Source organism: Misgurnus anguillicaudatus, chromosome 7 (genome assembly GCF_027580225.2).
Source record: "Misgurnus anguillicaudatus chromosome 7, ASM2758022v2, whole genome shotgun sequence".
NCBI classification, from domain to species: Eukaryota; Metazoa; Chordata; class Actinopteri; order Cypriniformes; family Cobitidae; genus Misgurnus; species Misgurnus anguillicaudatus.
This window is the reverse complement of record NC_073343.2, coordinates 20,669,206-20,685,088: the sequence shown is the minus strand read 5'-3', so window position 1 is coordinate 20,685,088 and position 15,883 is coordinate 20,669,206. Positions and strand designations below refer to the sequence as shown.

The 15,883-nt window shown below is 38.6% G+C and overlaps 1 protein-coding gene across 1 annotated transcript in view; it reads right to left on the bottom strand.

Moving 5' to 3' along the window:
• Positions 1 to 15,855, bottom strand: part of LOC129417278 (probable JmjC domain-containing histone demethylation protein 2C) — a 57,518-nt gene extending 41,663 nt beyond the window's left edge. Inside the window, exons 1-2 of the mRNA XM_055171833.2 lie at positions 15,527 to 15,855; positions 5,469 to 5,633 (exon numbers count right to left, since the gene is read on the bottom strand). Coding sequence (XP_055027808.2) covers positions 5,469 to 5,633; positions 15,527 to 15,658 — 297 coding nt within the window. The 5' untranslated portion in view covers positions 15,659 to 15,855. The remainder of the gene's footprint in view (positions 1 to 5,468; positions 5,634 to 15,526) is intronic.
• Positions 15,856 to 15,883: the final 28 nt, after the last annotated feature.

The window sequence follows — 15,883 nt, the reverse complement described above, 5'->3', positions numbered from 1 at the left end:
GTGTCTCTCTTACACACACACATATACACACAAACACTCATGCACACACATACACACGCTAAATATAGAGTCCTGCCGAGACCTCAATCTCACACATTCATGTTGCAACACATACACACACACATATATAGACAAATAACTGTGAGATGAAAGAGATAAAAACATGAAGGCAATTTCCTTTCTCATGAACAACGAGTACTATTCATCACTGTTTATGAATGCGCGTGTGTTTTATTAGCGATGAACATAGACAAATTCATACAGTTAGAAATCAACATCAGAGAGAGAGAAAGAGAGAGAGAGAGAGAGAACCCCAAACTCGCCATAAGAAATACATTTCCAGTGACACCCAGAGCCGCGCACACACACACGCACGCACACACACACACACACACACGGTTGACCTGTTATTCTGCAGGGTCATAGAGTAATGTAAGCTCTAGTACATAAATATGACTTTTAGAGCAGAGTCCAAGGTAACTCGACACAACTCTACAGCTGCGTACAAACACACACACACACACACACACACACACACACACACACACACACACACACACACACACACACACACACACACACGCAAAACTCTGTATCTATTTGAAGTACCTTCAGATGAAGAGCAGCTAGATACTCTCTGTAGTGAGTAAATAAAAAGAAATGAAAAATAAAAGAAGTTTGATCGTTCTCCTACTAGGAGTCTGTCTCTGTCTGATGGAAACGTCCCTTTGGAAAAAGTAAACCAGATTAATGCTCATGAAAGCCATGTGTGTTCACAAGCATTGATTTTAAATGTCTAATCTGTGAAATCACAGCTACACATGTAGACACATGGCAGTTTGTGTGCTCTCTATTGAATGCTATCAAGGGACTGTAATACATCCTAACTCACAATGCTATTTTTCCTGTTTAGTAACCATGGTGATTTCAAACTGGAACCAGTAGAGATCAGCAAACTTCAGATCTTAACTTACTGTAGGACTTATGACAGGAAGTTTATGTAATGTGAGGTTGTTTTTGTCATTTTTTTCACGCAGATGGATTGCTTTATTATTAGTGTATTACTACTATTCAGATTACAGGCAGTCCTGTGCTTACAAAACGTCTCTGTTCTAATAATAATAATAATAATAGAAATAATAATAATATAATTTTATAATAATACAAATAATAATAATAGGTGAAGATAGGTGAAGTGGTGCTTGCCACTTGGATTATACTCCAAGCCACAAGTCAAACAGTCCAACCCCGTGTCTCTATGATGTTCTGATGCAGAGATATAAGGCTTTGTTTATTTGGTTGCTAGGGTCCTGTATTTGGTTGCTATGGAGAAAAAACGGTATCCACTAGTGATTACACTCTGAGTCACGAGTCAAACGGTCCAACCCCTGTGTCTCTATGATGTTCTGATGCAGAGATATAAGGCTTTGTTTATTTGGTTGCTAGGGTCCTGTATTTGGTTGCTATGGAGAAAAAACAGTGTACGCAAAATTAAACAGTGTACGCGAAATTAAACAGTTGTCACCTGGCGTTGGGGTTAGAAACAGTTGTCACCTGGCGTTGGGGTTAGAGTTAGGTTTGGGTAGGGATGTCATTATGTAAATCTAACCCTAAACCGACGCGAAAATGGTAAGAAAATAGGAGAAGAGAATGCAACGGACATAATAGTATTGAAGTCCCCAGTTCGTCAAAAAATGACGCGAAAGGTATACCCTCCGCGTCACATATTGACGAATGGTCAAGTGTCGTCAAATATTGACGACATGGGGTGAGACTGGGTTGGTGTCTCTATGATGTTCTGATGCAGAGATATAAGGCTTTGTTTATTTGGTTGCTAGGGTCCTGTATTTGGTTGCTATGGAAAAAAATTGGCATCCACTAGTGATTTACACTCCGAGTCTCAAGTCAAACGGTCCAACCCAGTGTCTCTATGATGTTCTAATGCCGATTATTCCGTTGCTAGGGTACTGTGTGAGTTACGTGCCGAAAAAAGTGTCCGGGACAGGTTTAAGAATAAAATATAATAATTATTATAATAATAAATGCAAGCACCACTAATAATAATAATAATAATAGATCAGGATTTTTTTATTTAATAGTTCAGTGTACTTCATAGTTATGTAGACATACAAACATTCTAGAGCTGCGAAAACGACTCGCTTACATCACAACAAGATGACATTCATTTTTGACCATCCATGTTTACATATTACCAGAATATCAGTATTTAGCAACTTGGTAGCCAATCTTAACAGAGGGCATTCACAAACAGAAATCTATAGAAATCGGTAGAGAAACTAACAAGTAACATAGTAGTTATGCTCAATTTTAGCTTTGATCTAAAGTAATCATAATCACAGTGTACTCTGAGTGATCATTTCTTAGAATCCTCTTGTTTCTCATTCTTGTAAAAACCCAGGTCTTTTTGTTTCCATAGCATCATTGAAAACTATAAAGGTCAAAACTCTTTCTCAGTACCAACAAACATGAACAAGTTCACCCACACACAGAAAAATACACATGCGTGCATATATGAACTGTACAAACTCATATTTTTCTGACATCTCGCATAGGTATACAGTCTATCCCACACACCCAAACACACACACGCACAGTGGTGTGATAATGGTCTGACACACACACACACACACACACACACAAACTGGCTTTCATCCCGTGACGTGAGTGAGCGTCTGTATCTCTCTCTGACAAGTAGACTGATATACTTGCTCTGTTAATGTTTGACAAAGAAGAGCTGATAGTGTTTGAGAAAAGAGAGAAATTAAATTAAAAAAAGAGATGAAACAATGGTGGGTTGTGTGTGTCTGTGCATGTGTTTGAATATGTGTGTGCGTGCGTATGTGTGTGTGTGTGTGTGTGTGTGTAGGTCACAGTGATAAAACACAGCTGCTGACTCAGTGATATTCTACAGCAGAGAAAGACACCAGCCTGATCTGTGTGTGTGTCTGAGAAAGGGAGAGAGAGGGAGGGAAAGTGAGAACGAGAAAGAGAGAGAGCGAGAAAGAGAGTTAAAAGTTAAAAACAGAGCCTGTCTGTGACTGTTTTAACCACTTCTGAGGAGATTTTCATTGCTTAGACATTGCTTTTGAAAGTGCTCAGGAGAAAAAAAGGACCTTTCAGTTACAGTGCCCTCCATAAGTATTGGGACAATAAAAGCTAAATTGTTCTTTTTGCTGTGGATTCAAGAAATGTTTATACATTAAAATGTGATTATGAGTACAGAATGTCACATTTTACCACCTGTTTTTACATATACAATATACCAACTGAATGGATCAACACGTTTGTATTTTAATACTTGTATTAAGCGTGAGCATAATGAGACAATTGGCTGCAAGTGTAAAGTAATGAGCAGCGTACTGATGCATTAATTGTTCAGATATCAAAAGCATAGTATAGTAGTGTAGTATCAGTTTGATCCATTGTTTCTACAATCTGAGAGCTTGCATTTGGTGACAACACATATAAAAGTCAGGATGAATGGTTGTTGTTCATTGTTGGAAAAGCATGTATGGTTGAAACATAATCAAATGTTAATAAAATGTAACATGCTGTACTTTTGCCTCATATTCATCTTACACATTTCTTGCCCAGAGCATTTGATGTGTGTGTGTTGCTGAGAGGGGAATAAAAGAGGAATAAAAAGCGAAACGAGGAAAACAGTGAGCATGAAAAGGGAAATAGATGTGTGTGTTGGCAGAGTAAGATAAATGAGAACAGTGGGATCAGTAGACGCCATGTAAAATCTCTTTCTTTCTTTCTTTCTTTCTTTCTTTCTTTCTTTCTTTCTCTCTCTCTTTCAGATCTTGCTGCAGAAATGCATTTTTATACTGACCAGCTTGGCAAGTAACACTGCACACACACTTGTAATGTTTCATCAAACAAACCTATAAACACAGCCTGTTGAACAAAAAAAGCTTTGTTGCCACGGTAACCCCATTTACCCATGTAAATGGCCGTGACCCATGGTTACTCCAGGTTACGCATGGTAACCCATAGTGCCACATGGTTAGTCATGTTAGATGGCGTCATATATGAGGTTGCGTAAGCGAGATCCAGATATCTAGAGTCTAAACCTGCAGTGACACAAATAAAGCCTTTTATCTCGGGCATAAAAAGCAAGAATGTTTTTTTACATAATTTGTGACACAGGCAGCAGCTAATGACTAATAACAGCAGTTAAAGATGATGAAAACAGGACACATCAGCCAGTCAGTCTCAGGCGATAAAAGCACTCCTAACATCAAAGAAAAATCCTATTAGCTTCATTCATTCTCAGCTGAGTGACACATCATTCATACGCAGAAGTTTTTAATGTGTAGTGTACACATAGGTAGTGACACATTACTAGTGCTTTGCAGTTAACTAAACCTTATACTAAGATAGAAAGAAATAATTTTGACTGTATCCATATATCAAGCTAGGAATCTACTTTTGGTTACACTTTTCACATTAAAGTTTTTCACATTCACCGTTTCATTTGGTCTATGCCAACGTAATCCTTAAACCACCAAAAAAAGGAACAAAGCTATGATTAAAGTCTATAATTTATAATCTACACCCCAAACAATGCATCAATTTTTGCATTGTTATCCAAATATCTATATACTTTTATATCATCAGAATTATTAGGAACACCTGTTCAATTTTTCATTAATGCAATGGTGTAATGGTGTGGGGGATACACTTTAGGCCCCTTAGTGACAATTGTGCATTGTGTAAATTCCACGGCCTACCTGAGCATTGTTTCTGACCATGTCCATCCCTTTATGACCACCATGTACCCATCCTCTGATGGCTACTTCTAGCAGGATAATGCACCGTGTCACAAAGCTCGAATCATTTCAAATTGGTTTCTTGAACATGACAATGAGTTCACTGTACTAAAATGGCCCCCACAGTCACCAGATCTCAACCCAGTAGAGCATCTTTGGGATGTGGTGGAACGGGAGCTTATAGTGCCCTGGATGTGCATCCCACAAATCTCCATCAATTGCAAGATGTTATCCTATCAATATGCGCCAACATTTCTAAAGAATGCTTTCAGCACCTTGTTGAATCAATGCCATGTAGAATTAAGGCAGTTCTGATGGCGAAAGGGGGTCAAACACGGTATAAGTATGGTGTTCCTAATAATCCTTTAGGTGAGTGTATATTAATGTTTTACCAAGTAGCTCTAACAAAATATATTTTAATGATGCAATGACACAAAGCTTGCACATTAAGCTACCACTTCCTGGAACTCCTGGAAAAGTTTACTACAGCAGCTTGGACAGCATACACCCTTACTTACATCAAAATAAAGCATAAAAGCTGACCAAATTTCTATTGGAGCTTGACATTTGTAAGCTGTTCTATTTTGGTGAGCAATATGTGTCAGACGCTCCATCAATCATCTGTCAGACAGAAGTGGAATTAAGCGGCAATGTGGGTTTTTGTGGACTTACCAAGGCGGGTTGCTGGCTTGTCTTTTCATTGACAATGCTGCTGTCGGTGCCGGTTCTTTTGGCAGCCCACACAAGGTCCTGCTCCAACAAAACCACCTCACATTCTTCTCTAAGTCTCCTCCACTTCCTCTCTGCGCACTGCTCACCGTCCCAGTGTACACACACCTAACACATAGACAGAAGGTTGGAAGATTGAAGATGTATTCATGGATAAACAAGCATGCATGCATACATACTCACAAACACAGTTTATATGCATTCATAATACATTTGATAGATGCAGGTAATAAACAGACTATTTTAAAAGTGATTAATCTTATAAATTAGAAACAAATGTTAACATATGCCAACCGCACATTAAAGCATAACCACACACACATACAGTGCGCTTACACAGACACTACCAGAAACAAGTTAACATACTTCTGCGGCTTTCACAGACAAACACACATGCTATTGATCTCCTATCATTGCAGCTCAAACCAGACAGTATACTTTTTTTTTGCTACCCAGTACATGTGAATTTAGTGTTGTCATCATTCGTATTTGTCACCCATAGCACATTTATAGCATCACAGGCACACATCTGACTGAGCCAGACTGAATTAAAACTGTGAGCTATCCAGCAGCATGACAATACAGCTCAATCTGTGACAGATCTCAGTCTCTATCTGCAATTACAGCAGTGACCATTTCATGGTATTTGATAATTCTTTATGCAAGCAGGTATAAAAATGTGATCCAAGTGGAATCAGAACAGAATGATAATTGGGTGACAGGGCTGGTAATAAAAGCTATTCAAAATCCTAATAAGCTGCTCACCAGACTTCATGTTAGGACCTTATCTGAACATACTGTATTGTTACATTTTTGGGCACTCTAGATATAATGTTTTAACATTACATAAAACATTGTGGCTTTAGCAACAACAAGCTTACAGGTTCGAGATTCAAGGAACATACACATGTAACTTGTAACTGTAAACATAAATGTATGATTTAACATTATTGGGTATTAAAGATTCATTTGGAGGTTCGGTTTGATGGTAAATCTGAGGCATATCAGATATGCACTTTTAACTTTATTAATGGAGATCTAATTTGAAAGTGGAGACAATACAGTCTGTTAACTGCTAGAGATTTGCATGAAATATGCAAAATGAAGAATGATTGCATACTGAAAGATCAGCAAGATCCACAAAAAAACATGAGTAAATGAGAATATACAGTACAGTAGGATATGTGTCTGGTATTAAAAGAGTTATTAAAAGCACAATAAAACCACGAGACTGAACTTAATTTAGCAGCTGCACACTTGCTGACTGGACTGGCAGCTTACTGTGTGCATGTGCTATAAATAATCCAGGTGACCTGAGCCGTCAACTACACATCAAAATCATTATTTGGTTATATCTTTATCAAATGTAAACAATTGTGCATATTTGTGCATATGTTCTCTAGTATCAACAACACTAATATTAAGAATTATGAAATTGAACATGTACTGACCATGACTAATTTCATATTTGGACTACAGCTATACAACTATATTGTGAGATATAGCAGTAATTACTCATATTGGGGGGATATTGAAGAAACATGGCGTATGTGATAATTTGCTAAATGATGCAGTATACCACTGGTTCTCAACTTTTCGGTGCCCCCCCCCACACACTGTGTAGGGTGCATCCCTTCGCAGCCCCCCAAAATGACATAAAACTATCTAAAATGTTACATTTGAATTAAATAATAATTAATAATAAAAATGAATAATAATAATTTATGCGTTAGAAATAATACAATGTAGTGCTGCTGGTTCGTAGCTAAATTTTTCTGAGGTATGTTTGTAATGTATTTTATAACATGTCCTAAAACTGGGCAACCTGGCTCCATCTCATGCCATCAAGGTTGGGCTTGCCCTAAGTTTAAAAAGCACTGCAGTATATGATATGCAGTAAAATAATCCTTCAAGTTTGTAAAATATATATGTAAGTGTGTATTAGTACATGTTAGTCACAATGAAAGTAAAATAAAAAACTGTAATTTGTTTTGTAATATTGTGGTATTTTTTTTTTTTTACAAATGATTTATCTGTGAGCTTCATTAATTTTTAAAAATGATCCTCCCCTCCTTAAAACGATCTCTCTTCGGGAGAATATCGCTGCAATTAACAATTAGCAACACAACCCAACTTCAAATGATCCAATCAGATCTCGATGGACAAATTCAAATCCAGCCCTGCCTTATTTCATTTCAGAGGCCGGTTTTACTCGGATACACGTCACCACGGGGAAAGTTAGGCAATTGATACTTCCGTTTCATGGTGACTTTAATGATATGCAAAAGGTACCCCAAAGTAAATGATTACGCGAGTTATCGTCTCCAACGTAAATCTCTTTTCTTGGACTACAACAAACACACGGACTGTATGCGACAGTTTACTTCCTGGGATTGGTGATGTAGACAAGACCGACATCATCATAATTCATCTCGCTTCGGACTCACAGCCTGTAAGTTAACTCCTGTTAGCATTGCATTTTGAACGAATCTTTCAAACATGGTAAGGAGCGTCACATTTCTAGCTGACGTCAGAGGTATTCACGCCAATCGTACAATAACGTACAAATTAGCTGGCCAATCAGGTCCTTCCTGGAGCTTCAAAAATGTACGGTATGTGTAAAATAATATGTTTTTAACCATAAACCACACAAACACATTGTATTATACCAAATACACAAAATAACGTTGTTTTTAGCAATGAAATAGGTGCACTTTAAAAGTAAAAACAACAAATATTGTTTCACAATCTTTTTGGGAAAAGAAACCAAGCATTACTTTCTCTGTCGCCAGTCTCTCTGCTATCTGCATCAACCTAAAACTTTGATTATACATAACTTTTTAAAGTATTAAAATCATTCAGTAATTGCAAACCATTCCGACAAATTTCCGATATTGGTGCTGCTTATATCTTACTGCCCTAACTCATATTGTCTGTTTTTGTCATATCGTCCACCAGTACTTGATTATGTCCTTATCCTGAATGTGACCATTCACACGGTTCACCTTTCTCCAGTCCTCCCTGCCATAGCAAACTTCACACATTATTAAGCAAACTGATATGCCCGTGCCTGTGTGTGTGCCAGACAGATGATTTGTTTCACTCTCTACAGAAGGAGAAAAAACCCTATAATATAATGCATTGCAGGGACACATGCTGTCATTGGTCAAGATCATCTAAGCGTGAGAGAGAGAGTGAACAGAGACGAGAGTTTTTGAGTTGCTATGCTACCAACATCTCCGTCTCATTCTCTCTCCCTCCCCACTCTCTCTCTCTCTTCTCTCTGATTATCTGTCCAACCTTCACCCCGCTCTTTTTCTCTCCGTATTCCTCAGCTCTTTTTCCTTCTCCTGTCTTTCATCCTCACCTCTATCCCTCATCTTCTCACTGTCTCTTTTACACAAAGACACACACCCTTGGAACTTTCTCTCTTGGTTAAGGATGCGTGTCGGACATAGGGGTGATTTACGTGCTCTCCTGCCATTATCACTCATGTGTGTGTGTGTGTGTGTGTGTGTGTGTGTCTGACTTTGAGTGTATGTAAGGAGAGGGAGCGTGAAAGGAAAACAGCAATTATTCATTTAGAGGAGATCATTAGTCATACGAACCAGTCTTACCACACATACATACACACAAATGTACACATAGCTTCATCTGTTCTGTGAATGTGAGTCTACCATGAAAAGCTTTTTACAGTGACTGTTTTTTTCACTGCTCAGACAGTTTTACAAGTGTAAGCAAGCTAACAAGAGTCTTTCCTGCTATTCTCTTAAACATGCACGTGTTGGCTGAGATCTGTGTTTATGTGTGTGTGTGTGCGCGTGTGTATGTGTGTGCGCACAGAGCCATTTGGCCATGAAGCACTGACAAGCTGTAACAGGTCAGGGAAGTGTTTCACACATACAGTCACATGGCCACACACACATGCATACAAACCCACAGGCACACCTGCAAATCAACTCAAGCAATGCAAACTCACATCCGACTAAACACACACACACACACACACACACACACACACGCATACTCGTGCAGTATCTCCACTGACAGACTGCAGTACAGAAACATTTACACACACACACACACACACACACATTCAGTAAACACTTCCCTAAGGCTTGTGGGAGGGAAACATTCACAGGCATCAGATTTCAGCTTGGACCACAGCCAACACTCCGGCAGAAATGTGATTATAGCATCACCATTCACACACACACACACACACACACACACACACACACACACACACACACACACACACACACACACACATGCACACACACACAATGTCCTGACTCAAATTCTTTTGTAGCTTACACACAGAATCACACAAATATACACGAACACAGACGTAAATGGAAATACATTGTGCAAACTGCAATAATCTGTTGCTATCATTACAAGAACACAACAAGGGAATGAATGAGATGGTCTGGTTATGTTCATGATGAAACTGACACTGATTGTGTGAAAGAAGACCAGAGAGAGAGAGAGAGAGAGAGAAAGAGAGAGAGACAGAGAGAGAGAGAGAGACACAGTCTGCCATTATAGTAGCATGACACTATCATGTGTGTGTGTGTGTGTGTGTGTGTGTGTGTGTGTGTGTGTGTGTACGTGTGTACGTGTGTGTGTGTGTGTGTGTGTGTGTGTGTGTGTGTGTGTGTGTGTGTGTGTGTGTGTGTGTGTGTGTGTGTGTGTGTGTGTGTGCATGCCTGTGTGCACGCGTGCATGGGTGAGTGTGTCTATGTTTGGTGTACATACTGTCTTTGCTCTGAGTGCAAACACACACACACATTCACAAACTCTGTGATCCACGGAGGCGCCTCTCTGATCAATAATTTACTGAGCTGTGAGCGGGAGGAGGGATGGGGGAAGAGAGAAAGACAGAGAACAAGAGACAAAAAAGAGAGATGATGATGGCAGTGAAGGCATGTGTTGTACATGTGATGAAAAACACAGTATGTGACAGACATGTCTACTACATATGACATTTACCTGCATGTAATTAAATTTAGATGCATTTAAATTTGCTTTGAATTTATAACTAAACAAGTAACTTTGTCTATTACAGTGTAATTACATCATTATATATATATATATATATATATATATATATATATATATATATATATAAGAACAATGTGTACTTTATTTTTTCTGTAATTTGGTTCAAATTAAAAACAATGTCATTGCTATATAATTAAATGAATGTTACATATGCACACTATAATCTACAGTATTACTGAATTACTTACAAAAGTTGATTGTTCTCATAAAATAATATATTTAAGTAGCTCAGGTTACATCATTTACACTCTGTTCACTTTAATGCTATTTCTCAAGGCTGAATATGTCATCACTGCAGAATAAATCATATTTTATTTTCAATATTTAGCTGTAGGTTTGAATTTTGGTGTTTGATTTTACGTGATGACATTATAAGACCACAAAATATACTAAGAGTAAATAAACAAGACATCTTTGAATTGCATTGTCTTCACTGGCTGCATGCAAAACCTAAACCCCATTCACACAGCACTTTGGTCCCAGAAAATTTCTGTTAAATTGGCAATGAGGCTTCTGTATGAACACAAACACATTCGTAAATGTTCTGGAATCACTCCCGTAAAGAGGACCTAGTAACATTGCCGTACCATCTACGGAAAGCATTTTGCGTGAACAAGATGCAGAAACAATGGCGTAAGGGGTGTGCCGTAGTAAGGACGCGCGTGTCATCGCAACCAGAAGTTATGGTTCAGCTTTTTGACACTGGGATTTAGACGCAGATCAACATTCACAACAAGAAATGTTGGCAAACTGGACTGAAGCATAGACCAGGGATCAAGCCGTTGTTTTTTTCGAGAGAAGGAAATCACGGATAATAAGCAAACTTTGGACGTTGTTGAAAAAACCTACCAAGTGGAGATCTTTAAATATGCAACGTGTCTTTACGGTTTGTGTGTGAATACACACACATATTCCGGAAAATCATTGGCAGTGTGAATGAACTAAAAATCAAACAATCCCGAACAAATCCCAAATGCATTTTCCGTGTATTTTCCGTAATCTCTGTGTAAAAAAGGGCTTATTATTCTGAGTAGCCAGTTTAGTTAAATTCATGAATTGATGACTTATATGAGCTGGTTCTTTTAATGAACTGTACAAAATTACACACTGAATCAGCTAAATAAATTTCTGTCAAAGTGATTAATGAATTCATCTCAATGTGACTCAAATTATGCTATTTTAATTTATAAATAAACCTGATATGAACAGGTTCTGTAGTGGTGTGATCATGAGTTGCTGTAGTGGACCTGAGTGCTGGAGTGTGGTTAGGTGTGATGAAAGACTGCGTGAATGTGTGTGCGTCGTGAAGGAAGGAACCAGACACCCTGATGACTTCCTGCTAACACACTGCCATGATGAGCACTCATAACATAATGGATTTGATGAGTTGTAGTTAGTGTGCATGTGTGTGTGCGCGTGCGTGCGTGGGCGTGTGTGTGTAACAAGAGTGAAATACAGAGAGGAGACTGTGTCCTTTAATTGACAAACATTACGAGTGATACTAGCCAAGCTGTGGCAGGTTTTATTCACACACACACACACACGCCACCATTTGATGATTCGGTCATGCAAAATACTCCTGCAGTTTAAACAAACTCTCTACTGTCTGTCAAACACACATGCACTCTCGTTTTCACACTCTCTCCTCCGCACATAAAAACACACATGCACTAATTCAAATAGATGCAACAACCTCAGAGACACATATTAATATGCAATATGTGTGTATTACATCTAACACAACCAAAAACAGACACACAAAAATCCCCTGGGCCGTTTAACAGAGAAACAATTTCTCAGAGTTGCACTTTCACAGACACACACATACACAAATGAACACATCAATGCAAGTACTGTAATGCATCATCAGAGGGTGAAATGATAAAGTGCGAGTTAAAACGGCTCTGTATTATCAATGCTGTGTGTGTGTGTGTGTGTGTGTGTGTGTGTGTACATCCTCTTTCAACAGGGCTTAGATCTACAATCACACAGCCTGAGCTGGACTTCTTGTGTCTTTCAGGAGATAAGCTACAGCGCTCACACACACATACACTCAAAAATCTGTCTGGTCTGCAGAATCACACATTGCTTCCCTGGCAAAGCTTCAAACCATCTGCCAAAGGTCAAGGGTCAAATGAAAAGAAACCCATACATGAAGCAATAGAGCACATACAGTTCACAGACTTTTTGCACAAAAACATATTGTGGACAGACCTACAAGATCACATAAACAACAATTCATAACGGTGGTCCCAAAGTATTGTGTGCGTTCGTGTGAACGTATGTGTGTGTGGACAGCTGAAATATACATCCTATACAATACGAACACATTCACAGGGAGGGGAGAGAGAGAGGAGTGCTTAAATGGAGCACAGGGAGAGAGAGATAGAGAGAGAGAGAGAGAGAGAGAGAGAGAGAGAAAGAAAGAAAGAAAGAGAGATAGACATTCAAGAAGGCTGTGAGAGGCAGACAGACAGCGATGAGGCCAAGCAGCAAAGACATCTGGCTTTACTTAATGCACTGCAGAACAAAATTACAGTACTATATCAGTGTGAGCCGATAAAACACATACACACATACATAATAAAGTCTGCTGACATTAATGAATGTCTGCATCAGACAGATGACATGACGTAATGAAGCTCTTGAGAACAATACACAATATGAATCACGGCTCTTGTATCTGAACATAACAGCCTCTGCGCAAATAAACAATCCATCAAAAGAAAAAATATTTTCAGACTTAAATACATCTTCGCACCTACTATAATTAAGCTATATAACAGGTGTAACAGGGTATTTAACACAATATATAGGATACACAATACAATACTATGCATAATAGTTGGCCTCAAATGCCTTAATGATTTAAAAAGTCATTTTTAAATCATATCTCATATAACAAAGAACTGTACAGCAAAGTGTACACAAAAAAATGAAGTATGCTGTATTAAAACAATGATATACTAAAGTGAACGAGTGTTTTAACTCATGTAGCTGTTACTATGTCATGTTTTATCTACTAACTGCAATGCTGCATTGATTAACCAGCACACAAGACTGGAACCATCAATTTTGCAATACTGTGTGTGTATGTGTGTGCGTGTGTAACACAGCTTTAGGTTGTAACCCATGGAAAGCTGTCAGTCACACGGCTAAGCCTCTGTTGCCACAGGGACATTGTCTAGCCAATGATGTAAAGACAAGAATCCCTGAAGACAAATGCACACAAACACTCATGTACTTACAATCTCTTGAAACACAAACACATAAATCAGGAAAGGAAACAGGCAGCTGTTTATATGAACAAGCAGAACCGAGTGTCATCTGTACTCGCCTTAAAAATATGAGATTCTTCTTCATACTAAAATATGAGGAATAACTTAATTAAAGACACACAATCCAAAAGACTTAAACATACAGGGGGATGAATTACAAACCCATGCAGAACGAAAATCTTGTTGATGCCCACAGAGAAGAGATTCACATCCACAAAACCACAAACGTCTCATATTAGGGAAACACACACGCAGAGGAGAGATGACATCATTACCAAATTATTCAATCAGACAAAATAAATAAAGCATGCAGACAACCAGACAAACGCAAACAAACAATCAGACCATCTTGTGCATGATGAGCACTCATCATGAACAGATAATGCACATACTACATTTCAAAAAACAAGGAAATAAATATCTTTTCCATCTAAAGAAACATACCCCATTTGACTTTGTCACTGAATCACATGTTAAGTAAAATGCTCAGAAGATCTGATCCCTAGCTGAGTGCTGGTGTAGGTGGAAAGCATGCCTGTAACCCCCACGATTACCTTTACAGATGCACATCATATATTTGCGTGACGTGCAAATACGTCAATTTCCAAAACCCAGGTCTAGGGTTCAATCCAAATAAACTGTAACAGATTTACTGGCATTTACACATGTACATTTATGTAATGTAGAAGGCTATATGCCAATGGTCCTAACTACTTTTGATCAATGAACTTCCAAACCGTTTCCATTGGTTACTGATTACTTTATGGATCATTAAAAAAACTAGATTTCACAATGAGCAATGTCTAACCAATAAAGAATTATAAAGCTTAACGTAACCAGACAGCTGTAAATTCACTATATAAACCTTCCATGATTTGAAGGGATTTAGTCAGTCCCGTGACTTTTCTACACCTGAAAATCCTACTTGTAAATCTGGCTAATATCTTACTTTCCATAACCGTGGGAACCTGAATGTAGGGCATGTTAGCAAACACTGGTGGTGACAGATTACAGTATTCACGTTACACATGCTATTACAGTTGCTTACAATCTCACTACATACGAATTCACTAATGCATACAAATTAATTATAATTTATATGTAAGTTATATCATATGTAAAACATAAAGAGCCAGTTTTCTACTATTTATAGTGTTGTTATTCATTTACAATAACTAACTTATTTAATTAAACCAACATAATGACCACGAAATGCCAGATAAATAAAGCCCTTGTCATGATGAGATTATTGAGACTGTGCTGTTTGTGAAGTGAGAGTCATTAGGCGCTACAGCGGCAGTGCAGTAAACTGTCTCAAAACAGGTGATTATTCCCGCTGAGCTGGCTATGACCACACACACAAACACACGCATTCACACAAACAGTTGTTTTTTTTAACATAGTAACACGCCCAGCTTTCGACTCATAGTAAAAGCCGCCTGAATGTTTGTTGACTAAACAAGTTAACAGAAACAAACGCTCCAGCTTCCAGCCATTCAACTTTCGCCTATATCAGTACTTCTGAACAAAACTTTTTTCTTAAAACAACAAAAATGAATTCAGTATAACTTATATAAACTGGGTAAAGCGCAAAACTCACTATTTGTGACAGTAACGTTACGTTTTTCAAAACGTGAGTTGTGAGGTAAGTTTTACCGTTAGCGCAGATGAGTCGGTGGTCGCCCGAATGACTCCGGCTCTCCAGCTCCAGCGCGAGACTCCCGCGAGTTCCAGCGACTCTCCGCCGCTCGCGCACAGGCACCGCTTCCCCACCAGCTCCACCGCCATATTCTCGCAAAAGTGCGAAAAATGTCCACAGACAACCGACAAACTTCCTCCTACGGCTGGCTACAGTGTTGACACATTATTAAAATATGGTGATTAAATAAAGATTCTTGTATGTTTGTGTACGGGGGGTTTAAATTCCCTGCGTACGTCCTCTAGCGAACGCTGATCTCTCAGTGCGCAGAGAAACTGATTTACACTGGGAGTAGTAAGTCATTATCGCTCGCT